Source organism: Labrus mixtus, chromosome 7 (assembly GCF_963584025.1).
Source record: "Labrus mixtus chromosome 7, fLabMix1.1, whole genome shotgun sequence".
Classification (NCBI taxonomy): domain Eukaryota; kingdom Metazoa; phylum Chordata; class Actinopteri; order Labriformes; family Labridae; genus Labrus; species Labrus mixtus.
In genome coordinates this window covers 11,326,051-11,353,620 of record NC_083618.1, presented here as the reverse complement: position 1 = coordinate 11,353,620, position 27,570 = coordinate 11,326,051, and the positions used below count along the sequence as shown (strand labels likewise).

At 39.9% G+C, this 27,570-nt stretch overlaps 1 protein-coding gene across 1 annotated transcript in view; it reads right to left on the bottom strand.

Annotated features, from left to right (window-relative positions):
- Nucleotides 1-27,570, bottom strand: part of cacna1da (calcium channel, voltage-dependent, L type, alpha 1D subunit, a) — a 59,062-nt gene that overhangs the window by 10,361 nt on the left and 21,131 nt on the right. The window contains exons 4-34 of the mRNA XM_061042904.1: nucleotides 24,512-24,684; nucleotides 23,647-23,799; nucleotides 22,659-22,855; nucleotides 22,187-22,290; nucleotides 19,798-19,967; nucleotides 18,062-18,136; nucleotides 16,598-16,685; nucleotides 16,339-16,365; nucleotides 15,690-15,850; nucleotides 14,993-15,218; nucleotides 14,684-14,891; nucleotides 13,845-13,965; nucleotides 13,630-13,717; nucleotides 13,502-13,532; nucleotides 13,250-13,404; nucleotides 13,014-13,143; nucleotides 11,473-11,532; nucleotides 11,336-11,395; nucleotides 9,913-10,019; nucleotides 9,078-9,165; nucleotides 8,833-8,940; nucleotides 8,666-8,718; nucleotides 8,421-8,567; nucleotides 8,128-8,329; nucleotides 7,624-7,782; nucleotides 7,068-7,178; nucleotides 5,707-5,790; nucleotides 1,970-2,002; nucleotides 851-979; nucleotides 269-334; nucleotides 81-172 (exon numbers count right to left, since the gene is read on the bottom strand). Of these exons, the coding sequence (XP_060898887.1) occupies nucleotides 81-172; nucleotides 269-334; nucleotides 851-979; nucleotides 1,970-2,002; nucleotides 5,707-5,790; nucleotides 7,068-7,178; nucleotides 7,624-7,782; nucleotides 8,128-8,329; nucleotides 8,421-8,567; nucleotides 8,666-8,718; nucleotides 8,833-8,940; nucleotides 9,078-9,165; nucleotides 9,913-10,019; nucleotides 11,336-11,395; nucleotides 11,473-11,532; nucleotides 13,014-13,143; nucleotides 13,250-13,404; nucleotides 13,502-13,532; nucleotides 13,630-13,717; nucleotides 13,845-13,965; nucleotides 14,684-14,891; nucleotides 14,993-15,218; nucleotides 15,690-15,850; nucleotides 16,339-16,365; nucleotides 16,598-16,685; nucleotides 18,062-18,136; nucleotides 19,798-19,967; nucleotides 22,187-22,290; nucleotides 22,659-22,855; nucleotides 23,647-23,799; nucleotides 24,512-24,684 (3,606 nt within the window). The remainder of the gene's footprint in view (nucleotides 1-80; nucleotides 173-268; nucleotides 335-850; nucleotides 980-1,969; nucleotides 2,003-5,706; nucleotides 5,791-7,067; nucleotides 7,179-7,623; nucleotides 7,783-8,127; nucleotides 8,330-8,420; nucleotides 8,568-8,665; nucleotides 8,719-8,832; nucleotides 8,941-9,077; nucleotides 9,166-9,912; nucleotides 10,020-11,335; nucleotides 11,396-11,472; nucleotides 11,533-13,013; nucleotides 13,144-13,249; nucleotides 13,405-13,501; nucleotides 13,533-13,629; nucleotides 13,718-13,844; nucleotides 13,966-14,683; nucleotides 14,892-14,992; nucleotides 15,219-15,689; nucleotides 15,851-16,338; nucleotides 16,366-16,597; nucleotides 16,686-18,061; nucleotides 18,137-19,797; nucleotides 19,968-22,186; nucleotides 22,291-22,658; nucleotides 22,856-23,646; nucleotides 23,800-24,511; nucleotides 24,685-27,570) is intronic.

The window sequence follows — 27,570 nt, the reverse complement described above, 5'->3', positions numbered from 1 at the left end:
AGATTGGCAACACAGACACTAATTAGTAACTCATCAAGTAACCAACATAATGTTTAAGGTTCCTGATGACTCGCACACACCTGAAGAGAAGGAGCACAGCCTGAGGAAAGGTCTGGAAGTTGTTGTTTCTGTTGATGTGCGTACCATCCACCATGGCAACCTTGCCAAACACCTAAAGAACAAATATTTCCCAACATGGTTTTATCTGCAACCTCACCAGCCTGGGTAACGGTGCAAAAAATATTTTCTATCACACTTTATAACCAACCTGCATGCCAATGACGGCGTAGATGAAAAACAGCATGGCTATCAGAAGAGCGACATACGGCAGAGCCTTCACACAGCAGAGAGGAGAGAATAAGGACGATTAATGTGGGTAATCAATGACTGAATAAAACATGGTCAAAGTCTCAGTGACGTCACCCATTGGTTTTTGAAGAGGGGTTATGAAGCCCAACAGGCCGGATGTCATATTGGAAATGCTATCTCAACTGAACTTTTGATAAATCTATAAATGTATGAATCACTCTAAGACTTCATAAAATCTAAACAGACACGTTATTAAAAAAATTGCCACTGTACAGTTTGTACCAATGTAGAAATTAGGTACTCATTTATTATATTTTTTGAACAAGGCCATAAATGTGTTTATTGCTGCTCTTCTAGTATGGGACCTCAGGGAGATGCTGTGGTTTTTACAGCCAACCTCTAGGTGATACTCGAGGAACTGCAGTTTTTTTTTTGCATTTCTACATTGGCCTCATTTTCAACACCAGAAGTTATTGCTTGTACTGTGGGTAACTTCAACATTCCCCTCCTTCACTGATCAGATAATTGTAGATCCACTCACCTGGAAGGACTTGATGAAGGTCCAAAGCAGGGTGCGAATGCCCTCCCCTCTGCTGAGCAGTTTCACCAGCCGCATGACTCGAAACAGACGAAAGAAGGTGATGGAGATGCGAGCGCTGTCCTCAGTGTTCTGTGGAGAAGAGGACCAGAGCCAGAGAGTTAGAGAGAAACAGAGGATGAAGTGAACACAGAGCACCTGGCTGTGCTTTAAAAAGATGAAGAGGTTCTTAGACCCCGGGGCCAGATACATATGGGCTGGGTTAGCAACACTGCATCTTAAGGTCTAGGAAAACTTGGTGTATAGAAGATTTAATATGAGCTAAGCCTTCTCTTTTTTGTGTAGGTTACATCTTTAGGCAAATGCAAATCTATAGACTGAGAATGTGGCCCAAACTTAATCAAGCAGAGTCTTTAAAGCAGTGTAGCCGCAGCTGATATGTTTCTGTTAGTCTGCGTCCAAAGCACTGTCAGGAGCCCTGTCACTGCACTGACCTAATGGGGAAGAAGCAAGGAGGCGAGCATGCTGGAGAAAAAAACCTTGCCATATTTGACAGGAAAAATCTGCACAAGCATGGCACCCTCAGTCCAGAGTCACTGCATGCGGAGTCACAGTGGGGCCCACCCCAACGGGTCGGCCAGGAGGTTCAAAGGTTAGAGCTGGGTGCCCTGATACCAGGGGTCATCCATGGGTCAACTGCCCCACCACACAAGAAAGTGGGCAGAGACCATGTAGCAAGTGTCAGCAAGTACAAACGTGAGGAGCAGCCTTAAAAACTGCTCCCACCTAACGGCACACACAGCGTCACGTTTGAGTGACACACTCTCCTTAGAAATAACTTCAAACATTCAGGAAAATGGAAAGCTTTTTTTTTTTTTTTTTTTTTTTTTCTTTTTTAGGAAATATGCGAAAGACCAAACAAAACAGAAAAACAAACAAAAATAAGAATGGAAACAATATCATGAGGAATAAAATTAAACAGAAATAAGCAACAGATCATAACATTAATGTAGTCCACAACAAAAGTCAAACAAACAAAGAAATGCAGTTGTATACATGGCATGGCCCTGAAGGGGGGGGGGGGGGTAGGGGGGTGGGGTGGGGAGGGGGGGAGCATCTTACCCCCTGCTCATCCACCTGAGGAGTCTCCGTTGGCTTTAAAATCAAAGACCTGTGTTAATGACTTGCACAGAGCCAGCAGGTCTCACACACAAATCGAGCCAAATACTTAGACATTAGATTAAAAAAAACAACAAAAAAAAACACATTATCACACAGAACGCCAGCACATGTCAGTCAGGACGCAGACAGAACAGAGTCACTACTCTTTTCTTACTGACGGGACAAAACTGTCTTATTGTTTCACTATGACAAGGACAGACAATCATGTATCGCTGTCTATGAACACTTAGTATAAAGACAGACATTAAACATATTAACACTTTCAAAAACAGTCACAAAACAGATTTACAGCTTAACATTCCTGACGAACAACATGAAACTATTGGAATACTGAGTAGCATGTAAGATTGCCACACAACTTTATCCCTCCCCCGCTAAGGTGATCCCTACTGATGAGGTTTAATGGGTTTTATGGTTGGCATCTCTATGCTGAGCGTTGGACAGAGTTGATAAGATGACAGACATATGAAATTGTATGAATTCATTTCAAAATAAAAGCACCGTCTGCTACTCTAACATAGCATCTACCTAGAACCCTTTTGCTTTCCAGATTCAGGGTTTTCTATTTGTATTTATTAAAAAGAGTTTTTAGGTAGCTGAAACTGATTAATCACTGTAAAATAATTTGATCCAAAAAGTTGCTCATTAAAATCAACATGTATTGGACGTAATAAAAATAAGTTATAGGATTTTTGAAGTATTCAGCGAGTAGTTGTACATAGAAAAGAATCCAGGTGCAACCTAAAATACAAAAAAAGTTATCATACGGCTGATTGTCAGAATTGACTTGCGTAAAGATTTTTGCAAAAGAATGAGATTTACATATCAGAGGGCTTAGCTCTGAAAACACAGAGCTACCCCAGACAGACATGGCTTCATTCAGTCCTTCAGCACAGTATTTAACAGAGCGACAATATGAGGTGCAGAATGAGCAGCAATGATAAACAAAAATGAAGTATTAGCTTGAGGAGGTTCTTTAGGTAATCCTGGCCACAGCCCTGATGGAGCATGCGTTCAGCACCGCCACGTTGCTGGGAGTAAGCACTGCACGCAAGACATTTGGATAAGGAGGAGGCGATTGGTGAACTCATAGCAATGCAGCAACTCATGCATGTCAGTAGTGCCCTGCAAAAAAAAAACAAAAAAAAAACAAAAAAAAAAAAACTGCCATAGCAGGGCGCTCTCACAGTCCGGTGCAGAAAGAGGAGAATGAAGGAGAGAAAGGAGAGGGAGGAGGAGGAAACCGCAGGGACAGAGACAGGTTCTGGCAGAGAAACGAAGAAGATGTTGAAATAGGAGGAAGAGGAGAGGCAGAGAGGTGTAAAGTTGGGGAGAGTCACTGTTGAAGTGTTCATGCACCTGACTGGAGTCTACACACCTGCGCTACACATGAGCTCCTTTCTGAGCTTTAAGAGCTCACTACAGGAAGACAGAACAAAACACAGAGACAATCACTCACAGAGACACAAACACAAGATCATCAAAGAACCTCAGACTCAGCTTAACGCACCATCAGTGTGAAATACAAAAGCAAGGGCTTATAATTAAGCATCTCCTGGTACGCTGAAGTATTTTAATCCACAGATTCTTACCTGATTAGAACTAAAGGGAAGCTTTGTTTTTCACTTACATTTTAGAGTTAAACTAAAGTTGGAGGTACTGTAAGTTTAGTTCCTGAGAAAAGCTTACATTTCAAATACAGGCCACTCTGTGACAAATCTGTTTCACCTGATACTAATGAGGTAATTCTACAATCTGTACTGCAAAGCTGCAGTGGTCTACACAACTTTAAGGAAAGAAGTCACATTTTTCAGATTCAAACAAATTCTAGTGACAATTGTCCTTAATGTTGTGTAGGAAGGACACATTTCCATGTTTTGAGCTCCAGGACCATTCTGTCTGGAGGAAAAAGTCGAGGGGAAATGACAAGAGCGAAAGGGCAAACTTCACAAGGCTCTATGGGGAAAAACTGACCGGAGGGGAATGGAGCTGGTGACCAAGCGCCATCTGTGAGAGGCGGGAAATGGAGAGGATAATAGGGAATGAGGTGAGTCATGGCTGACACTTCCCAGCATACATTTGGAAAGCTTTACAATCACACAGCTCATGACTGGAATAGCAAGCAAGCAGCAAAAATCAATATTTTTTTTATTATAAATGATTGAATGGAAAATGTTGAAATGTCCGATCTCTATGTATCACAAACAGCAACCACATGCAGATAAAAGTCAGTGATGGATAAAAGGTGCCTCACAAGAAACCATGAAAGTCCTTGTGAAATGAACATAATTTCCCCGACACAAACATTCACACACACAGCACACCTGTAAAGTAATAAATGTACACATGTAAGACGCACATGCATAACAGCAATAACCTGCACACAACTCCACCTTATGTCTTACACAAGATTTGTTAACAATCATGCAGACACACATTTAAGAACAGAAATTGAGAAATTAAAAACACAGAAAACATGAATATAACTCCAGAAAAACAGCACTGCAGCTCAGACACAGAGCACCCGGAAGAGGGGAAGAGGAAGGGGGCGGGGGCCGGGGCAAGGTTGAGCAGGGGGGACTTTGGTGCACTGCACCTCTAACAAGCACCAACGTCACCTCTATTCAACCAAAAAGTAAAATTTGACCTCAAAGTCTCCTTTGTTGTTCTATTAAATCATATTTGACCCACCCTCTTTACCTTTTTTTTAGAACAAGCTGAACTCAACTCACAACAAATCATTCATAGACTTTTTTTTTAGGTGTCATTGGAGAAGTCAAGCCATATAGAGATTGTAGTAGTATGTTTTAGGAAGTTGTTATTTTATGAAGCCTTGATGAGAAATTTTCACAAAGTAATTATGTAATTATTGAGATTTATAGAAACCTATTTTTGCCTGAGTCATTAAGACATTACAGGGGTCCCGAAGATAAAGTTGTTATTCGAAACAGGTTACACACAGAAAACATTATTGGATTATTACAATACTTGCCTCTACAAGTTTCTATGGAAAAAATGAACAAGAGTAAAACATTAGATAACCACATCATACATTATACTGCTGTGCATCAAATACAGGCCTCAGGTCGCAAAGATCATGAGCGACTCCTGTATATGACACGTGTCGTTTCACTTCAGCGTTCAAGGGTAAACAGTTTGTGAAAGTTTGTCATGATTCCTGCATCAAAAAAATACCGCAACACAATGACAATGACACACTTAGCAGAAGCAAAACTTCAACAACACAGACTATTTGATCAACTCAGTGTACTGTGGATAAAAAACAGCACATAGATGAGGATGAAACTGAAGCTTTACAGAATAAGCCAATGACTCATAAGAAACTGAAAATGTCTTTTCACATTTCATTATCATGCTAGAGGTTATTATAAATATGGAGTGGGTGTTTAAGAAACATAATTGATAAAGAAAAAGCTTCCGCCTTTGAATATAAAACATCGAAAAACTTTCTATTTATTTGCTATGGACTTTTGTCAAAAGGAGAAGGCAGACATTTCTTCATTTCCAGCCACAACTACAGCATCTTTATTCAATATTTCAATTTCTACAACAACTTTGTTTTTTTACACATTATAAACGTATTCATCAAATTGTCCCATGGCTTTCCTGTAAGGCTTCAGTTCAACTTTGGAGGCAGAAAAAAAAGTCATACTTACATTAACTTCAGTGATAGCGATATCGACGACGCTACCAACAACAATTAAGGCATCAAATGTGTTCCAAGCATCAGCGAAATAGTGCTGTTAATGCATGGTTACATGTGAGGGTGAAGATGGGAATGAAAGAGAGAGCATGAAGAGGAGAGGTCAGACAAACGATAAAGGGAGAGAAGTGAAGAAGAAACGAGACCAAGGATGTAATGAAATGGCAGGGTGAGGTGAGGACATAAAGAGAGAGAGAGAGAAAAGAAGAGGAAATATTAAAAGTGATCAGAAAAAAAAAAAAAGCCAGAAATCTGAGTCCTGCCACAGGAAGCTGCAGTGTGAGAAGAGGTGGCCCAGAGAGAAAGGGGTCAGAGAGCAGCAGGGGGCGCTGTAGCTGAGCTTACTTACATCTATCTCACTGAGAACTATGTCTACTATGCTGCCAATCACAACCAAGGCGTCGAACACATTCCAGGCATCCCCAAAATATCCCTGAGTGAGGTGGAGCAAGTTGGATGTGATAAGCACACAGAAATAGTAGTTTAGCCGCAAGGCACGAACACCAAACTGATGTTAAAATACCAACGTTACATATAAAAACACTGCTGCCAAGAACTTGACAGACAGTGAGCACTATTTTAGATTTGACAATATAAAACAAAAAACAAATTTCAGCACAGCACCCCACACTCTCTTACTAGTAGCCTGTCCTTCTTCTGAACACAGAGCTGTTGGCAGGCAGTGCCGTTCAGGAGGGAAAGAAAAACAAATCACTTCTTTATGGGTTGTGAAAAGTTCTTGTGTGCTGCTCCACTCTTTAACATTTTAACAATAGTTTGACATTTCAAAACAACGACTTACTGGCTTTCTTGCCAAAAAAATTGGATGACAGCATTCATTTCACTTGACAAAATATGTAGATACAGCCAGGAGGCAATTAGCTTAGCTTAGCTTATCTTATCTTAAAGACTGGAAGCTGGCCAAGGTAGTCTGGCATAAAAACATAGAAACTGCAGTGTGTGGTTTTACAGGGGTCATATCAATGGCTGTTCCTTAGCCTGGAGTAGTTACAATCATTTATACTACAAGACTTCCTTTCAGGAAGGCAAAAAACGTTTTTTTCTTCATAAAAAGAAACAAGATAGCAGGTTAGCCTTGTTACCACGCTTTATGTTAACTAAGATGTTGCAGCTACATTAACAGATGAATGCTACTCATTCAACTCTTGGCAGAAGAGCTGATTTAGTATATAAAACTGTATTAGTAAATGGTTTTCATATGGTCAGAAATGCATTTCATCAGTTTAAGTATCTGTCTTTTGGTTTGGGTTGAGTGTTTATGATCTGTCCGAGGTGGTTTGCGTGGGGACTCACCCTGGGTTTGAATGCGATGAGTTTCAGAACCATCTCCACGGTGAAGACAGCGGTGAAGACCATGTTAAGAATATCCATGACATAGTTAAAGAGTGCTGACTGTCCGTAGTGCTGCAGCAAGAGGACAAAGAGAGATGGTTCAAGAAAACTCAAGGGAGATTCTATTATTTTCATTACACTTAATTCATTACAATTAAAATAAATAATGAAAGACACTGTTCAGATACCTCAAAAATAAATGACACGTCAGCTCAGGTAAATGTTTCAAAATAACACACAGCAATACATGTACACACTCTGAAAGCCATATAGTATGTTTTACCATTACATTATCCTTTATGATTCTAAAAGTTGTGTGTGAAGAAAACAAATAATGTGGCGTTAAAAAAGATGGTGTCAGTTCATTTTTCTTGTATTGATATCTACCACAGTGTCGTTTACACTTTAACACATACTAAATTCCTTTATTATCTTTAGTTGATGGTTACTACAACTGAATCAATGCTAACTGCCAAGTATGACCTCATTTCAGGGTAAATGCGGTGTGACAGCTTACCTGTACAGCCAGGCAGAGTGTGTTGAGCATGATGAGCACGAACATGATGTACTCAAACCCTGTGGAGTTCACCACATACCAGAACTTGTACTGGTACGGGTTCTTAGGGATGTACCTTCTCAGCGGACGGGCCTTAAGAGCGTACTCCACACACTGACGCTGCACACAAATACACAAAATTGGTTTGAATGCTCAGGTTTATTTTGCCGCTTTTATGACTTTACTATAGATGACAGTGGATAGAGTAGGGAACAGGGAGGAGAGAGAAAGAGAGTATGAGAAAAGGAAATAGGCTGCAATGTGGCTACAGTATGGTGAATTGATACAAACATTTTCATTGGATAATAGTAAATCTTGTAATGAATGAAAAATACCAGAAATAAATGATCAACAATCAGAATGAATGCATCTGAAGTATTCATCAGGTTCTATTTCTTTTTGACCTGACAAACACAGGCACACACTGCGTCAAAACACTCACATGTTGTGAACCTGCTCACTGACCTGGTTCTTGTCCAGCTCACAGTTTTTGTACTCTTTTTCTCCTTGTTCCTGAAATGTGACGATCACAAAACCTACGAAGATGTTCATCATAAAGAAAGCGATGATGATGATGTAGATGATGAAGAAGATGGAGATCTCCACACGGTAGTTGTAAATGGGGCCAAGGTTCTCCCTGTTGGAGTCGATGGCCTTGTAAAGCAACCTGAGAGAGGAAAATTAAAAAAAAAGGAAAGAATGTGATCCAGTTTTTTTTTTGCTCTTTGGCCATGTAGATTAAAAAAGAAAAACCTTACGCAGGCCAGCCTTCAAAAGTGGACACTGTGAACAGAGCCATCATAGCCATGAGGACATTGTCAAAGTTGAAGTCACTGTTGTGCCACAGCCTTTTGTGGATGGTAGGCTGGTTCACGTCTCCCTCCTTATAAAGGATGTAGGTGCCTCTATGAGAAAATGACATAGCGCATGAAGGTTAAGACTGAAACTAGGATGATGACTGCATGAAATTCTGCAGTTTAGTTTTAAGGTAATGAAAACTAACTTGCACTCTTCTGGGCTGGACTTTGCTTCATCGGTGCAGCGGTAGAATTTTCCCTGAAGCGGACAACAAAACATACTCACTCTAATGATGAATACTCCAAAACGATTAACTCAATATCTCATGCTTGGTGTGTATTATTGATTTTTTTTAAGCCCAGTGCTGCTGACCTTAAACAGCTGCACTCCTATACAGGCGAACATGAACTGGAGCAGAGTGGTGACGATCATGATGTTACCGATCGTTCTGATGGCCACAAACACACACTGCACCACGTGCTATAAGGCAGAAACAGGAGAATGTTACACACTGGGGGAATCCATGCTGAACAACACTGAAACAACACTTTTTAAGACTTAAAAGTTAGTTATAAATGCAGCTTCAGGTGAAGGATGACTTTATGGTGAGGTGTCACCTTGAGGCCTTTGGCTCGGTTTATGGCCCTCAGGGGTCGAAGAACACGAAGAACCCTAAGAATCTTCACCACTGAGATGGCAGAAGACCTGAACAATGAGGAGAGATGGATGTAGTGTGACTTTCAAGAAATTCCAGAAAAAGTAAAGCCATTTTTTAACTGCAGGAACTTTTTCCAGGAGCCCAGGAATCCCAAAAAAAAAAACGCAAGTTCCTTTTCCTCTGATATAGGTTTTGGTTTCTGCTCATGGTTTCTCCTTCCTGATTAGGGGCTGACAAAGGCTGATGATTAAAACATGAAACCTATGTGCTTAAACTTTTGTTCAGCTTTATTCAATTAAAACAAGACCTAACTAGGTGCTACTCAAATCAATAGTAGGACACAGGTGGGAAATTCTCATCATATTGAAAAACAAACAGGTATTCTGTGGCCTTCACGACCAAAAGAAAATAAAAGAGACAATGTGAGACTGTGTGTGAGAAAGCTGGAGAAAGAGAGGGAGCAGTGAGGGGTAGAACAAATACATTTAATTGTTATGTACTAAACCAAACAAGGAAATAATCACAAAGCAGACAAATTGTCAATGATGGATGAAATAAGGTCTTAGGTTTATTATCTCCTCCTTGCTCCCATTAAGTCCACAAAAACTCAAAAGCTGTACTTGTTTTTTGATCCGTCATGTTTTTAAAGATTTGAAGGAAATGCAGTTAAAGAAGCCCAAAAGGGACATTTGGTTCCTGATATTTGTTCCGTTGTTGCTCTTCAGAAATGACTAAAGTTGTGTTGTTTGTGAAGTGGTTGAGAGGGAAAAGTGCCTCATTTTGTTTGAACTTACTGGATGCCAAAGGAAACGAGGGAAACTCCCACCACCAGCAGATCCAGGAGGTTGAAGTAATTTCTACAGAATGCTCCTTTATGGAGAAAGGCGCCATATGTCGTCATCTGATTGAAGGACAGAGGAAGTTAGCGGAGCAAATGACAAAGAATAACAACATATTTCATCTCGTACAAAAATCACATAAATACACAGATACACTCACTCTCTCCACTCACAGAGGACAAGGACACAAAAACTGTACAAACATGTTCAAAAGGAACACTCACACACACAACACTACTCTCCATCTTGCACACACCTTCACACTCTTTTTGTTCACTCTGATTTGGGGTGGCGAGCTCAGAGCAGTGAAACAGGAGACTTAATATACCGTCGCCACCCCCACGGCCCTTAATTACATGAATGTAGTAGTAAGTCATTCATTTCGCAATCGACTATGGGATGAGGCAATAAAACATGCATTTTGTTGCCATGAGGATATTTACTACCTGCAAGAGCTCTAGTTATAGTGATTGGAAAGATGAAATGGCCTTACTGTCACATTCATGTGGACCGTCGTCTTAAAGCACATTCCGTTATGTTCTTTAATAGTTGAGAATAAGGGAAAGCAGCTCCCTATTAAAACTTCAGAGTTCAGCAGGCAGAGAAGAAAAACCAGCCAAAATAACTCTTCTTCAAATAATAAAAGTACAGGATTAACTTTCTGAGTGCACGTGGATGTGGAGCCCCGCAGAGACACAGAGCGAGAGAGTGCTAACTATGAGCATCAGAGGATTAGAAGTAAGCTAATGATTGACTTGGGTCATTTTTTGTACGAATGGCTGCAGATATGACTCCACATTTCTGTGCACTCAGTCAGGGAAAGCAGACTGAACCATGCTCGGCATGAACATGGTTGGTTTTGCCCCCTCTTTTATGGTTAAACTGAAGAGCAGTCAGTACGAGAGGCATGGAGTTAGCTTTGACTGGAGTTGACTTTTACGTCTTCAAACACCTCCCTGAAGATGACCTCAAACTCAACTTCAGCCAATGCCTGAACAATGTCTGAACAGCCCATTAAAAAATGTGTTGCATTGCAAAAAGGGGTTGCATCATGTTTAACATAACTTGCATCATCCAACTCATTTCAGCCATGACCGCCCCCGATGATGTGACACCCATGTGAGTATAATGTAATGCTGATGTCATGTTTCCTTCCCCCAACGTGAGTTTTTTGATTAGTGTAATTAGAACAAATCTTGTGTTTGTGTGTGCAAAGTCATAACTCCAATATTTAGGTTTTTTTTTTGTTTTTAAAAGAGGTGCCATGAAGAAAAAAGTAAAAAAGAGAAAGGAAACAAACAAGCCAGGTTGTACTGAGTGGCAGGTGACACACAAGGAGAGAATGCAGCAAGGCTCTCGTTGTCATTTAAGGGGTTACCTTCAATATGATCTCAAATGTAAACATACTAGTGAAGACATAATCTGCATAGCCTAGGACCTGGAAGGCAATGAGACGTTTGGAGTGTTATTGGGTGTGGTTAGTGACAGCACAGACAGGGGACACAGGGCATTTACCTTCAACACGATCTCAACAGTAAAGATAGCCGTGAAAGCATAGTCAAAGTAACCAAGTATCTGCAAAAAGCAACGTACATGTTTAACAAAGACAGGTCATCGTGCAGCTTCAAATATCATATCAAACAAGATGAATGAGAAAAGAAAAGATATCTGAGGGTTTTTTTTTTTCTGGAAAGAGTTTGTGAGGGTAAATTTCACACATTTGTTTAGTTGCATCATACAAGTTATGTAAGGTCAATTAATACCATCAATCAGCACAACTATATTATCATATATATATGATAGTGATGCAGTTAAAATCATCAATAAGTGCTGTCAATAAAACAGAAAGATCGCTTCCTGATTGTCTACTTTACAGGACTGTACCAACGTTTTTGCATGTTTCATCTTATTAAAAAGAAGAATGATACGTTTAAGGTCAAACCTCTTACTATCCAAGGACGGGTGATTCATTTTAAGTACTTAAAAAAAAAATTAAAGTTCAAATACACGACACTAAATTGACAAAAACAACAACTAAATGAAAGAAAATATAATTTTCTTAATTAAGATTTCCAAAAGATGTATCATTATTAAGAAAACACAGGTGATAGTTTTAAAACCTTTGAATTTATGTTGCATTCAAGGACACTCAGATATCTGTGTGTCTTCTTCACAAGCTATACAACCGCAAGAGACAAATTAGTTTGTCATAAAGGAAATGAGAGTTTGGTTTCTTGGGTTTTTAAAGGTTGTTGTTGTTGAGCATCAAGCCCCTAAATCATGAAAGTAGGAACTGAACAGCGTCAACAGGGTCACTAGATTAAAGCTAGAGAAGCATTTATACCAGTGTCCTGCCACAGATCGTCTTTGCCCTGGAGATTACATTGAGATGTATGTTTTGTTAAAAAAAAAACAAGTTATGTTTTTGAAATAGGTTGTAAAGGACTGCAGACGCCAAAGCTTTTGAAAAATGAACCAATAAACGCGGTACATTTCCTTTCTCTTTATAATTTGTTCCTCCTTGATTTCTCTTTTGCCCTTTCTGTGGTCTAAAGGAGAATAGCAACAGTGTATAAAAATGACACTTCAGCCTGCAGCAGGGACGTTTTAGTCTGGGAGTTATGGGCAGATGGATACAGTTAGGGCTCTAAACATAATTCATAGACATATTTGTCAAGCCTTTAATGATATTTTCTAACAATAAGCCAATCACATTCTTTGTTTGTGGCTTCAATAACTGAAAAATGCATTAAATCCTCCTGAGATTAAAGTATTGCTCAGATCAGATTTGTCTTCATCCTTCACATCAAATCATCTAAAATGATTCAAGTGTTGCTGAAACATAAACTTAGGATGTATATACATTTGCTAAAACATGCAAAACAACCAGTTCAAGGTCCAAGAATTATGATAAAAATGAAACTGATAAAGCGGCATTAACATTTTACCCAGAAATTGATACTAAAATAATAATATTAAAGTCACTTATATCTTCCCTAATCAGTCAGGTAAAAGATAGAAATACATGAGGGAGGGTGAGGGACTTTTGGACTTACAATATTGCGAGCGGAGAAGTTTCTGATTGGATCCTCAGCAGCCAGAGAGACAGAGCTGAGCATGATGAACACCAGGATGAGGTTGGTGAAAATGTGATGATTAATGAGCTTGTGGCAAAACACACGGAACCTGGAGTACAGAGGAAACACCAGAGAACATAAGTGTGAAATGAGGCTGTATATTAAATGTCCATACGTGCCAAATCTGAGGGGCGTAAATTGTGAGTGTTTCATACGGGTTTGTGCTGCTGAAGATGAAGAAGGCACTTCCCTCGGGGATCGGAGTGATCTTCTCCTTCTTGACCAGATCAGAGATGACCGGCCGAGGCCCCGACGGAACCTCTGGATCCTCCTCCTCAGCCGCAGCTTCGTCGTTCTCCTCCTCTTCCTCCTTGCAGAAATGGAGATAATGGGTAAGTGCAAAAAAATAAAACTCTTTATACTGTAAGTATAAAGTATTTAAGTTACAATATGATAATCAAGGTTACCTTTTCATCTTTTTCATCCTCCTTTTTGTCCCTATAATGAACAGATATCGTCATGAATTCAAGTCGAGTTGCACCACACATCTTGGCATCTAAAGCAAACAGTCAAAACAATATTTTTTCACAGTCACCCTTTCTTGTCTCCTTCGTCTGTGTTGAGAGATTCGGCGTCTGCCAAGTTGTCCACAGCAATAGCCAAGAAGACATTCAGGAGGATATCTGAGCGAAGTGTTCAGTAAAGGACAAATCTCCGTCAAACTGCTTGATATTCTTTTTTAAATCGAATCATCAGAATAGAATCTACTCTTGTGTTTTCTGTTTTAACACTCTGCTGTTTAGAGGATACAGTTCCCGCAGATGAAGAGGATGATGAAGTAAAAGCACACGATCATTCCAGAGGAAGAAGGACCTCCGTACGCCATGATCCCGTCGTACATAACGGCGTTCCAGTCTTCTCCTGTCAGGATCTGAAATCATCATAATATGTCATTTTGGTGAGATGTATCAACAGTTATGTTCCAAGCTGAACAAGTTAGAGGAAATGTGTGGACAAAACCTTTCTGGTTCTGGTACTGACCGCTAAAATATGTATCTGTGCTTCTGTGACACCAACTTGTTGTTGGTCACAAACTTGAAGATAAAACCTGCTGTTGTTCCTGTGATGTCAGGCTCACAAAATAGTGGAGGACACATTTAATGGACTTCAAAAAAACATTCCAGCTGAAGCTGTCTGAGGCACAGCTCCATGAAAAAGCAGCTCGTCATCGCCCTCTGTTGGACAAACTTTGTAATGGTGACATTGGTCCTAAATGACGGAAAACTTAGCTTGTCTTCTGTAAGTGACTGGGTTTTGTGGGACCAAATAATTAGCAAATATCTGCAGCAAGCTATCATCATCTAATATATCATCCTACTCTATTTAGCCCTCAGCTGTTTGTTTAACATTTGACTATAATTATCTATAATTAAATCAGTTTGTGCAAACATTATGTTTTAAAATCAGATTTAGTTGCGCTATTGTAAAACAGCAATGTCATCAGGTTATTTTTTAGATAGACACATATTTGTATACAACTGATGCATGAATGAGGGAATGCTGAATGTTTGTATGTTTGCTCCTCAGATCTAAGTGACTGTCGAGTGCAGATCTATCATAATCTGAACTGCAGATCTGTCTGTGAATACCTGAAACACAGTCAGAAGAGCTTGGGGAAAGTTGTCAAAGGTACTCCTCTTGGTCTGGGTCTCGTCAAAGTTGAACTTTCCACCAAACACCTGCATGCCCAGCAGGGAGAAGATGATAATGAAGAGGAAGAGCAGCAGCAGCAGGGATGCGATAGACTTCATAGAGTTGAGCAGAGATGCCACCAGGTTACTCAGTGACTGCCAGTGACTACAGGGAAACAGGAGAGACAGGTGGTTCATTTAACACCACACACACACGTACATGCACATAGACACAACCTCACAACCACAGTGTGAAAACAGTCGTACCGTGTGACCTTGAAGATCCTCAGCAGGCGGACGCAGCGGAACACAGAGATACCGAGGGGAGACATGATTTCCAGCTCGACTAGAATGGTTTCTGTGATGCCTCCACACACCACAAAGCAGTCGAAGCGGTTAAACAGTGAAACAAAATAGGCCTGAAGTCCGAGGCTGTACATCTTCACCAACATTTCACATGTGAACAGGGCCAGCAGCACCTTGTTGGCCACATCTGAAACAAAAGGAAGAGCTTCACATTAAAATAATGCAGATTATTGGAGTGGAAAATAAAGGCTCCCGAAACTAAAGAAATATGACACCTCAAAATACATTTTGATAAATAAAATGTACTCAATGCATCAATTTATACAATTTTCAAATAAAACCTAATATGTATTCAATTTATACAACAGCTGATTCTGGATCTGAAGCCAAACATTCAAACTGTGAAATACATTATCTATTTTATATCAATGAAGTGAACTTTTCATGAGTGAATATTGAAAATATTCAAACATTCCTTCATCATGGCAGGAAATATTAGACATAAACCCTGTACGTCTGGGCTCATGGCTGAATAGTAAACCACATTTCAATTGAATGAGCAAATACAAATCACTTCAAACTAAAGCCACAGAAAACTAATATCATAATGAATCAAAATATTATTTTATTTTCACATGTGCAGTTGTGATGTATGTACCCTGCACTTGTGTCAGCCACATAGGCTGGTTATAATGCTCTGATGAAATGGTCAGAGTGTTCAGGAACACCAGGATGATGACCAGCCAATAGAAAGGCACCGATTTGACAGCCAACCGGCACTTCCTGCGGCAGAACCTGTTCCAGCGGCGCCAGCGCCGACTGAAGGAGGAGAGACAAACATCAGCACGAAAAGAGAAGAGAAGCACAAATATGACTCAGGTTGCTTTTAAAAGCATGTAAAAAAACATCTGCTCACTGATAATATTTCATAATATTATATCAAATCGAAGTACTACATTAAAAACATTGACTCCATGTTTTTTCAAGGTAATCTTTCAGCTGTTATGTTAAAGAGTTGTAAGGCAGTAAGGCAAAGAGGGAACTGAATCAGTATATTTTTTGCAAGTCATAATGTGTAGTAAATGAGCTGAAAAATCCTGCAATAGGCTCTTTTTTTAACACCTTGTGATTTGTGGTACATGCTGACTTTATAAAAGCTGTTGATGTATTATTCCCCTGTAAAGTCTCATTAAAATACAGTAAAATGAAAGCCAAGCACTTGAATATAAAAATCTGTATAATCTAACAGAGTCACAGTATTAAGCTTTATGTACCACGCAGAGACACAAACCCACAAATATACTCACCTGAACTTTGACTTTGAAATCTTTTGACTGAAAAAGAAGTGCAAATCAAAGTTTAAGGTTTGAAGCAGAGGTTTGTTAGGAGCACTGATTAGTTAGCCTTGTTTAACAACGTAAATAAATGCAAAACTCAGACGCATTGCACTGTAGGAGAACAATATGAATGTGTGTGTGAGTTGTTTGCTTCTGCATTTGTCCACGACCAACAGTGGCCTTTTTTAGTTAAAAATGTTTGCCGTGCAAATTGTTTTAGGGTTCTCACCACAGAGGCCCGCAACATGGAGTCTTTTCATCCACCTCGGCTTGATTCTCGGTGTTCACAGATTCTGTTTCACTGGCTGGAACACTTGCTGCAGCGGCATAAACAAAGCAGACGTTTACAAAAAAATAATCACTTGTCACAAGACTCTTCAAATGGAGCACGGTGCATTGAATCCCAGGGGAAACACTAAAAAAATACTTTACAAAACATAAAAGATAAAAAGGATTACAAAAAACGTATCCAAGTTCATCACAATTATTGGATAGTGACATTAAAAATAGAAATGCTTCACTGCAGCTACCAAACTTGTGGCCTCATAGAAAAGGAAAAAAGCTGAGCGCTGTGGCTGTGCATCACTGTCATCATTAGTATCATTTACCCAGTGCTGAAAGGGAGCTGACATGGGACAGGCGAGTGGACAGCTGCTCCACGAGGGCTGACTGATGCACACAATGAGGAGCAGAGGGAAGAGGGGAGCAGGGCTCTTAGAGCTGTCTCTGAAATGCAACACTAAGAGTTCTGCAGATACTGTGTGCGCAGACACATGATGATTAACTGTGTGAAAAGTCTCACTGCTTTATAAGGGAGCACGCTGTGTGCTGCTGCTTGGCTTATGTAGACGCGTTGGCTTTGATTCCTGATTGGTCGGACAGCTCTTAGCTCTGAAAATAGTGCTGACTGCTGGTGTAGTGATCTGGGTTTAGCCCTGTTTCCCATATTCACACTGAGCCCCTGCTTTTGAAATGGGACATGGGAGGGAAACAGGGTGTGCCTTCTATGAAACACAGCTGTACTTCAATTCCATATTAGATTGGGCAATTTTTTTTTAAATATGTAGAACCGGCAGGTCCTCGGGGAAAAAAAAGAGGAAGGGAAAAGGAGAAAACTGGAAAAGGCTGCAATGCTTGGACACACCAGGTTAACACAATAGTAAAGCACAGAGTGATGAGGTATTACATAAGGCTGCACACATACACACACACGCACACGCACACACACACGCACACGCACACACAAACACACACACACACACACACACACACACACACACACGCACACACACACACAGTCGTATAGGATGGTCCAACTGGAAATTTAAGGCCAATGAATCTTACAATTTTGGTTAATTTAGAATGCATTTAATTCACACATGATATGGTGTATCTGTGCAGCAGAGATGATTGATTCTTTACCAATTTGTAATTTAGCATGGTATTTATAAACAGCTGGCCCTTTAAGATACATTATGCAATTAGCTATAGCTCTTTTATATTTATGGTTCTTTATGCACTAAATGTTCTGTGTACAATGTTGTTGATTTTGTTTTTTTGTGTTGAACATAGCCGATGAATCATTTTGTCCTGATAAATTTGAGCATTGAACACACACATACACACTCACGTGCAGACGCAGACATACAAACAAAAGAGCTAGAGAACAGTGGAGGGAAAGCACAGGATTTACCATGAGTGTCGGACGACTGGCTGAACCACCCAAACCTTCCTTTCTTCTTCTCAGTGAGGTCAGCCAAAGTCACCCCTTCATGTGTAATGCATGCAAGTCCATGCATTCATACACAACGGCACAGCAGAGGGGACATGGGGGAGGGGGGAGGGCGAGAATGGTCAGCTATCAAAATGGGTCAGAGCAGACAAGCACCACAGGACAACAACAGTTTTCAAAATATCAATATCCAACAATGGCAAGAGCAGCAGGAGCCACAGGCTGCAGACACTGAGGAGGGCAGAAGAACAACATTGAGAGCCGTTAGTCACTGGAAGCACCCGCAGGTGACCGGACCCTGTACTAACATGTTACAGTGCAAATTAAAGTCTGTGCATATTAACATGTTAGTAGGGGCTTATGTTTCGTCGACAGACACCAAAAGCCAGAATGGATGTTGAGAGAAAAGCAGCATGGACCTGCATGAGAACCTCCACAGCTTAAAATCTCACTGTATGGTAAATGTTTGCTGCAAGGGCCAGGGTAAGGGGGTTTAACATGTATATTTAAACATAACAAGAGGAAAAGACAGGTGGGAGAAGCAACAGTAAATGGCCAGAGTACATTTAAATGAGGGGAGCAGACAGAGGGTAAAATTTTGCAACCTCACACTCACACTTTAGAGTGAATCAGTGGCAGTTTCTCTGTTCTGCCTGGTGTGTGCTGCTTATATAAAGAGGATTTGGATTAAGAGTTTTTTCTACTGCTCAAGTAATATCATTTTTTTCTTCCTTCTCCCCTTTCCAGATAAACTCCAGCGGTACTCGAGGCGTGCTTCACTTCTATCAGTGACATACATTAGGCGTGAAGATAAGGAAATGAGGTCTGGAGCTCAGGTTCAAACATCTCGTTTGTTTATGTGCTAAACCGCAGTCTTTAAATCACTACATGCTGCTGTGTTTGTATGCAGGTATTTATCTATGTTTTTTCTTAAGTCACATTGACTAATTCTGCATTAGTAAGGGACACATTACAGCCTTTATTAAACTTTTAACTGTTAAACTGTTTAAAATGCAAACACATCTTGAAGTTATTTTCGTGTATCTGACCTTTAACGTGTGGAAATCAACATACTTAGTTTTCGTGTGACTCATTTGATCTTCTACAACCCCAAAAATATTTCATGAAAAGCCAAACCAGGCAAGACTTGCAATAAGTTTGTTATGGACTATTGTGCCATTGTTGCCTCCTTTCCAGTAGTTTTTTTTTTTTTTTTTGCATGGTGGCCAAAAGGTAAGAACACTTCTGTATCACTTTATACATAATAGACTCATGTTTCCTCCGTATCTATGCTCGATATGCTTCACCATGGTTGAGCACTCTACATCTAAAAACACACAGGACTGAAAGTATAAGCATCTACTGTGTTTTGAAAAAGGTTTTAAACAGTGGATAAATATTTCTCCTCCTGAGAGGAATTATCTGTAGGTTATCCACTGTGTTTTCCTTCCAAACTCCCACTATGACACATTAAAGATTTCCAGAGTACAAACCCTTGCATTCGCTGATTATATAAACAAAGGCCTAATTATAGCTGCAGAAATCACAGCCCTCTCAAGCCAACAATAACACACACTGCTGGATATTTTTCTCCATGTGGTGGAAACAGATTGTATCACTTTGCTGTATTGAAGTGTGGCTTATGAGTGCAGTGTTACTAAGCATGACAGAGGAAAGGAGCAGAACAGGGTGCTTACGGTTGCGTTTGCTCTCCTCCTCGGCCTCGTCTTCATTGTCGGGGTCGATGTCCTCGGCCTGAGTGATCCAGTCAAGGTAACCCTTCAGATCCTCCTCCAGTTGCTGCTTCTCACGCAGCTTTTGGAAGTCTCCTCGAGCTTTTGCCTTCTCTCTCTCCTTGGAGAACTCTCTGGGTTTGCAAAAGGCACGGGCAGACAACAAACGCAAACAGATGCAAAACACACAGGAGTGCATGAATAACCAAACAAGGAAAAAAAAATTACACACATAAGGCTGTCTCATTGTTTTGATACTTTTCAGTAGCAAGTGTTTTAGAACGATACAATCTCTGTAATTTTACTGATCGATAGTGTCAAAAAGTACCTCAGCTTTTCAAAAATATTCGTCATATTTTTAGCCCAAGAGAAAGAGAGACAGCACTGATTTGTGTACGTATTTGTACAATTTGTACAGCATGCAGGAGTTTGTTAGTTAAAAAGAAGAAATTACCCAATTTTGGGCGCCTAGGACTTTTATTTTGTTGCCATGGTATCAAAAGAGACTACTAGTGTTTGATTTTTACTAAAATCACCTCTATTTTTTTTAATTCTGGTGACAGAATCATGACAACCCTACACACACATAAACAGAAACGTACTTTCACAGCAAAAAACAAAAAACACTTTTCACACAAAACATAAACAAACACTTTTTTTTCTCTTACACTTAATCTAATGAAAACATTTTTAAATGGCTGAAGATATCCTGAATATACATTTCTTGTATATTCCCAGTTGTATGTTTACATACTCACACACTTCATGTGTGGATGTTGACTACTGTGAGTTGACACCCTTTTAATGCCTTAGTGTGTTTTAGTGAACCGTAGCCACTGGAGGGAGATGTACACCTTTGAATGATGACAGCTCTATATATAGAGCCCGTCTATACAGTAGCTCTTATCCTTCAGCATCTTAATCATACAGAAAAGTCTATTTCTGTGGACAGATGGTTTAAAGAGACACGCAACTTTTGCATGGCATCTAAATTCATAGGTTAAATAAACAGTGTAAGCTACAATATGTGAGGATTCAGAGGACAGCATGTAAATATATTCAGAGCATGCCAGGCTATAGTTATAACTGAAACCTATGTACAGTAGGCTAAATTCAGTACACACTGAATTTAGCCATCAAGATCTCAGCTGACCCTCTACACCCCCTTTGGTCACAGTATGAACTCTTGAATTCAGGGCGCAGGTACAGAATGCCCAGAAGCAGTATTCAGCTGCTTAATAAGCCATGATTATACAGGACGAACTTGACACTCTGCACTTTATTTAACTTGCTGAAATCCCTCATTGAATCATGTGATGCTTTTGTGTGTTTTTATGTGTTCTTATGTGCTTGTCCTGTAAATGTTCATTTTATTGTGTTTTTATGCTCTCTGTGCAAGCATTCATGAACTGTACTCTGTGAGCATTAAGTCAAATATACAAGGAGAGTTGATGACTTTAGGTGAGCGATTTAAATTATTTTAATCTTTTAATTTGTGCATTCACTTATTTGCATTTTATTTACTTATTTATCTATTATTTATATATTTGTCTATTAATTTGTGTATTCACTTATTTGCATGTTATTTACTTATTTATCTATTATTTATATATTTGTCTATTAATTTGTGTATTCACTTATTTGCATGTTATTTACTTATTCTATTAATTTGTGTATTTACTGGGTAGGTTGGATTGTCGGTTGGTTCTAGGATAGATTTTTAGGAAGTGCCACACTGACAAAACCAATATCAACGTTTTAGATTCTTCACTGGACTCATTTTTACCAACTTTGGTTTCTGTGAGTTGACATGGAAATAGCGTTAGTTGAAGACTGGTGGGTTTCATAATCGAGCAGAGTGAAGGTCTGACTTTGCGGTTGCCCTTGAAAGGACGTGATATTTTGACACCATGATGAATGTTTGAATGAGGAAATACATTATCTCAACGCTCTAACAAAAAGGAGACCAAGATGAGTTGAATATCTTAATACTTTTCAACAGATAATTATGATTTCATAAATAGTCTAATTTGTAGTAAACTATCAAAGCAAAGCAGGTAGTGCTAAAAACCACTGCAAACATGCTTTTAACACAGCAGACCAAATCCACAAGCTGCCTCTTACCCACTTAGCACACCTAACACAAGGTTTAACACGAAAAAGGAGCCCAGTATGATCAGGCTAACGAAATAAATCCAAGGAGTTTCACATCCAATGGCATCGTTGACCTACAGGAGCCAATAGGAGCCGGTTAACAGACACAAAAAAAAACCCCACATCAGAATAGAGAACCTTCAGCCTGACATCAAGCAGAGGGTCTCTGTCAGCAAGAGGAAGACAGGAAGGTGCTTACCCGCTCAACACACCCAAAACCAGGTTAAGCACGAAAAACGAGCCGAAGATCACAAGACTGACAAAGTACACCCATGGAAGCTCAAAGCCCATAGCGTCATTCATCTGGAGGAACAAGCGTCATCGCAGAGGAAGAACAGGAGGAGGAAGAGAGAAAGAAGAAGAGTGAAATAAACTGTTAAAGATAGAAACTGTCAGAAAAAAGAGCAGAACAAAAGTTAGACAGAAGTTGCTCGTTCTTCCATTGAAGAAAAATAGACATCTGATAGAAAAAGTGCCAGCAAGGACAGGACAGCATTGCGTTATTACTATTAGTTGTAAAAAGAATGACATTACTTAGTAAATCAATCACATCTGGAAATAAAGCTGCCTTAGGAAAATATCATCAGCTTCATGTCTGATCTGAGGAGACACTTCAGCTGAGGGCAAGTGGCAGAAGGAAGTAAAGAGGAAGGGCAGAATGGGAGTCTCACCCAGTACAGCACGTCCGTCCAGCCCTCCATGGTGATGCACTGAAACACCGTCAGCATAGCAAACAGGAAGTTGTCAAAGTTGGTAATGCCACCATTGGGACCTTGCCAGCCTTCCCTGCACTCACTGCCATTGATGGGGCATTGGCGCCCGTGCCCTGAGATCGCACATGGAGCTTGTTCGTCCTCTGCTAACGTGTCTACAGAGGGAGAGTTGAATTTTAATATCAGACCTACACATTCATTTCATTCATTACTTTTTAATATTTTACATTCTTTGATTTCAGAGTAATCATTTAATATTCACAATTATCTAATAATGGGGTTTTTACTGCACAGTTGGCACATAGCATGCTTAGCCCAACTATTAGCAAAGGCGATGTCACTCACTATCCAGTGAGTAATAGGGAAAACAGTCCTTTAATTTATTTCATTCAAATACAGTAGCTTTTGTGACTTTCTGCTGTTTTGTATTGAGGTCTTTCTTTGGCTTTTAGTTGATGTTGAGCACAGAAACATGAACAAAAGCAAATCTTTGAACCAAGTTCCTGACCCGTTTGGATTAATTGTGTTTTCAAACTTTAATATAGTTTTTTAATCTGCAGCCCAACACTTGCTTGTTCTTTCAGTTTGTGACTACTGATCGGGAGGACTTGCAATGTCAGTTTCTAATTTTGTTTCCATAAACAACAGCCACACAGACGTTGTAAGAACAATTGTATAAATGCACTATGGGTGTGACTCTTTGCTCATGGTCAAGCAGAATTTCAATGTCATGGTTAGTTAAATAAAATGAGTGTAAAATAGGGATAGAAGTCCCTTATATGGACTCATTTTGGGTCACATTAAACAGTTATCACTCTTACCCGCAGATCCTCAATCTAAATGCAGATATGTGTTAAAATAAAAACATATTGGAGCTTAATAATGCTGTATAAAGAATAAAAGATGACTTAATTTTAATGTAAAACGGACAAAAGAGAGGGCGTACCTGAACCAGGAAGATAGCAGGTTGCGTGCATTTTGCCGATGAAAAGCTCCAGGCCGATAATAGCATAGATGATAATGACAAACAAGACCAGGAGGGCAATGTGGAGAAGAGGGACCATGGCTTTAATGATGGAGTTCAACACCACCTGTAAACCTGGGCAAGGAAGAGAAGAAACATCATATTTTGTTGTAGTGTGTGCATGAACAGTACACATATGAAACTACAGCTACAAACGTTGGCTACTTACAGACTCTGTTTGTTCTCATGACACAAATATGAACTGTCCATATGGTTCATTCATTAACTCTGCATGATCTTGATATGTAACTTATTCTAACAGTATTGATGCACTTTTGAAGTTTAGACTCTGTTAAAAGTATAAATAATGATGATTCATGTTATGACAAGCTGAAGATGTTAATATCAAATGTTTAACATAACAGATGTCAACATGTGTGCTGTGTTAAACAACAGCCTGGACTGAATGTTTTTTACACAAGCAGATACGACTTAAATGAATATCAGTATAAATGTTAGGACATATAAAACAACATGGTTTATAAACGTGTCAGTGTGTTTGCTCCGAGTCTGTTTGTGTTGCATGTTTTCATTACACCCAGAGCTCATGTCTCTCGGGCGCTGATGTAGATGTTGACAGATGTTATTGAAAAACAGTCCTCAGGGATGGTAAGGAGAAAATCTGGCCCTTTAACTATGAGGAACGCTTCAAGCAACACAACACTCACTGGGACTCATAGAACTAAAATGATTATATAATACAGGAAGTATACAGTAAATCATATATTGGGTTGACCGTGTTCACATCAGCTGACTGTGAGTTGGTGCAGAGAGCCTCACTACTCACTGGGTACTCCTGAGACCAGCCGCAGGGGTCGCAGCACACGGAAGGCTCGAAGGGCTTTAACATCAAATCCACCTGGTTTTCCACCATGACCATGCATTGACGGATGGTTGATGTCCCCTTCAATTTCTATCTTCTCCTCTTTGGTCAAAAGCTCCAAGACAACACTGAAGAGTCTGTCAGAAAACAAAGAGAGAACCTCACAATGTTAGTCTGTCCACTCCAGGAAAACAATATGCAATGTGTTTGTATCCCAAATGGATTTAAAGTACATTAGATGTTCCAGATGATCCTCATCAAGCATTAGTATGAGTCATTTAATTATAAGGGCAATTGAGTTGAGTTGTCAAAAACAAACTTTTTTGAGTCGACATGCCGACAAGGTTCAAGGTAACCCATGAACACCAAGGAATCTTGGTGTTCATGGGTTACTTTTAATGATAGCTGTCCTTTTCTATCGGAAAGGTATCCTTAAATGACTTCTTTCCCTGATTTCCGACTCTATCCACTATCATATCCCTACAATAAAGGAACAGAAAGCCCAAAAAGAAATCTTAAAAAAAAAATATATATATATACAGTACAGACCAAAAGTTTGGACACACCTTCTCATTCAATGAGTGTCCTTTCTTTTCATGACTATTGACATTGTAGATTCACACTGAAGGCATCAAAACTATGAATTAACACATGTGGAAATATATACTTAACAAAAAAGTGTAAAACAACTGAAAATACGCCTTATATTCTAGTTTCTTCAAAGTAGCCACCTTTTGCTCTGATTACTGCTTTGCACACACTCTGCATTCTCTTGATGAGCTTCAAGAGGTAGTCACCTGAAATGGTTTTCACTTCACAGGTGTGCCCTGTCAGGTTCAATAAGTGGGATTTCTTGCCTTATAAATGGGGTTGGGACCATCAGTTGTGTTGTGCAGAAGTCAGGTGGATACACAGCTGATAGTCCCACTGAATAGACTGTTAGAATTTGTATTATGGCAAGAAAAAAGCAGCTAAGTAAAGAAAAACGAGTGGCCATCATTACTTTAAGAAATGAAGGTCAGTCAGTCCGAAAAATTGGGGAAACTTTGAAAGTGTCCCCAAGTGCAGTCGCAAAAACCATCAAACGCTACAAAGAAACTGGCTCACATGAGGACCGCCCCAGGAAAGGAAGACCAAGAGTCACCTCTGCTGCGGAGGATAAGTTCATCCGAGTCACCAGCCTCAGAAATCGCAGGTTAACAGCAGCTCAGATTAGAGACCAGGTCAATGCCACACAGAGTTCTAGCAGCAGACACATCTCTAGAACAACTGTTAAGAGGAGACTGTGTGAATCAGGCCTTCATGGTAGAATAGCTGCTAGGAAACCACTGCTAAGGACAGGCAACAAGCAGAAGAGACTTGTTTGGGCTAAAGAACACAAGGAATGGACATTAGACCAGTGGAAATCTGTGCTTTGGTCTGATGAGTCCAAATTTGAGATCTTTGGTTCCAACCACCGTGTCTTTGTGCGACGCAGAAAAGGTGAACGGATGGACTCTACATGCCTGGTTCCCACCGTGAAGCATGGAGGAGGAGGTGTGATGGTTTGGGGGTGCTTTGCTGGTGACACTGTTGGGGATTTATTCAAAATTGAAGGCATACTGAACCAGCATGGCTACCACAGCATCTTGCAGCGGCATGCTATTCCATCCGGTTTGCGTTTAGTTGGACCATCATTTATTTTTCAACAGGACAATGACCCCAAACACACCTCCAGGCTGTGTAAGGGCTATTTGACCAAGAAGGAGAGTGATGGGGTGCTGCGCCAGATGACCTGGCCTCCACAGTCACCGGACCTGAACCCAATCGAGATGGTTTGGGGTGAGCTGGACCGCAGAGTGAAGGCAAAAGGGCCAACAAGTGCTAAGCATCTCTGGGAACTCCTTCAAGACTGTTGGAAGACCATTTCAGGTGACTACCTCTTGAAGCTCATCAAGAGAATGCCAAGAGTGTGCAAAGCAGTAATCAAAGCAAAAGGTGGCTACTTTGAAGAACCTAGAATATAAGACATATTTTCAGTTGTTTCACACTTTTTTGTTAAGTATATAATTCCACATGTGTTAATTCATAGTTTTGATGCCTTCAGTGTGAATCTACAATTTTCATAGTCATGAAAATAAAGAAAACTCTTTGAATGAGAAGGTGTGTCCAAACTTTTGGTCTGTACTGTATATATATATTTTTTTTTTTTACTTGGCCCCTTGAGGGGGCGGGCCGCCCCCCTAATATAATGGTAGGGGAAACACTGAACTCCAATCCTCAGAATCTTCTCACTAATTATAAGTAATCAAAACCCTCCTGTGTTTGTCTCACACATCAGTAATGTCCTTCAGGGACATCTTTAACAGAAGTTGTTCAACTCTTCAATAACAACTCTTCCTTCAAAAACTGCAAAAGTTAGTATCTCAGACCAAGCTTTTGATATATTTTTATGCTTTCAGTAGGGGCCACACTTTGGACATAACAGGGTTTTTCCTGGCTGAAAATGAGGTTGAGATGGTACCTTTATTATCGTGTGCACACACGTCTGTACTGTGCACACTGGCTTAAAACAAACACTTTTTACAAACAGTATTTGCAGTTATAGATGATAACTTCACTAAGTGCTGTCCGTAGTAAACATGTTCTTAATGAAATCACACATCAGACTTTTACGAGGGCTAGGGGCTGCACAAAATTTGCGGAGGATGGCCGCCTCGTTTTATATTCAGGACAAACCCTGCATAATGATCCAAGATTTGGGACTACATCCTGACATTCATTTGTTGTGCAGCTTTACATATGAAGACTGCAATATTGGAGTTCTGGAGCCTCAAGGTGACCTTAAGGGCATGAAATTATTACATTTTGTTTTAAAAGTATTTTCTGGTTCAGAACATTTCTAATCGACTTCTCATCATGAAGTATCATTTATCTGTGAAACTAAGCACTTTTCTGCATTATTTTGATTTACAACCACCCACAGACCATGCTAACATAAACGGGATGTACTTGGATGAATACAATTTCTACACCAATACGTA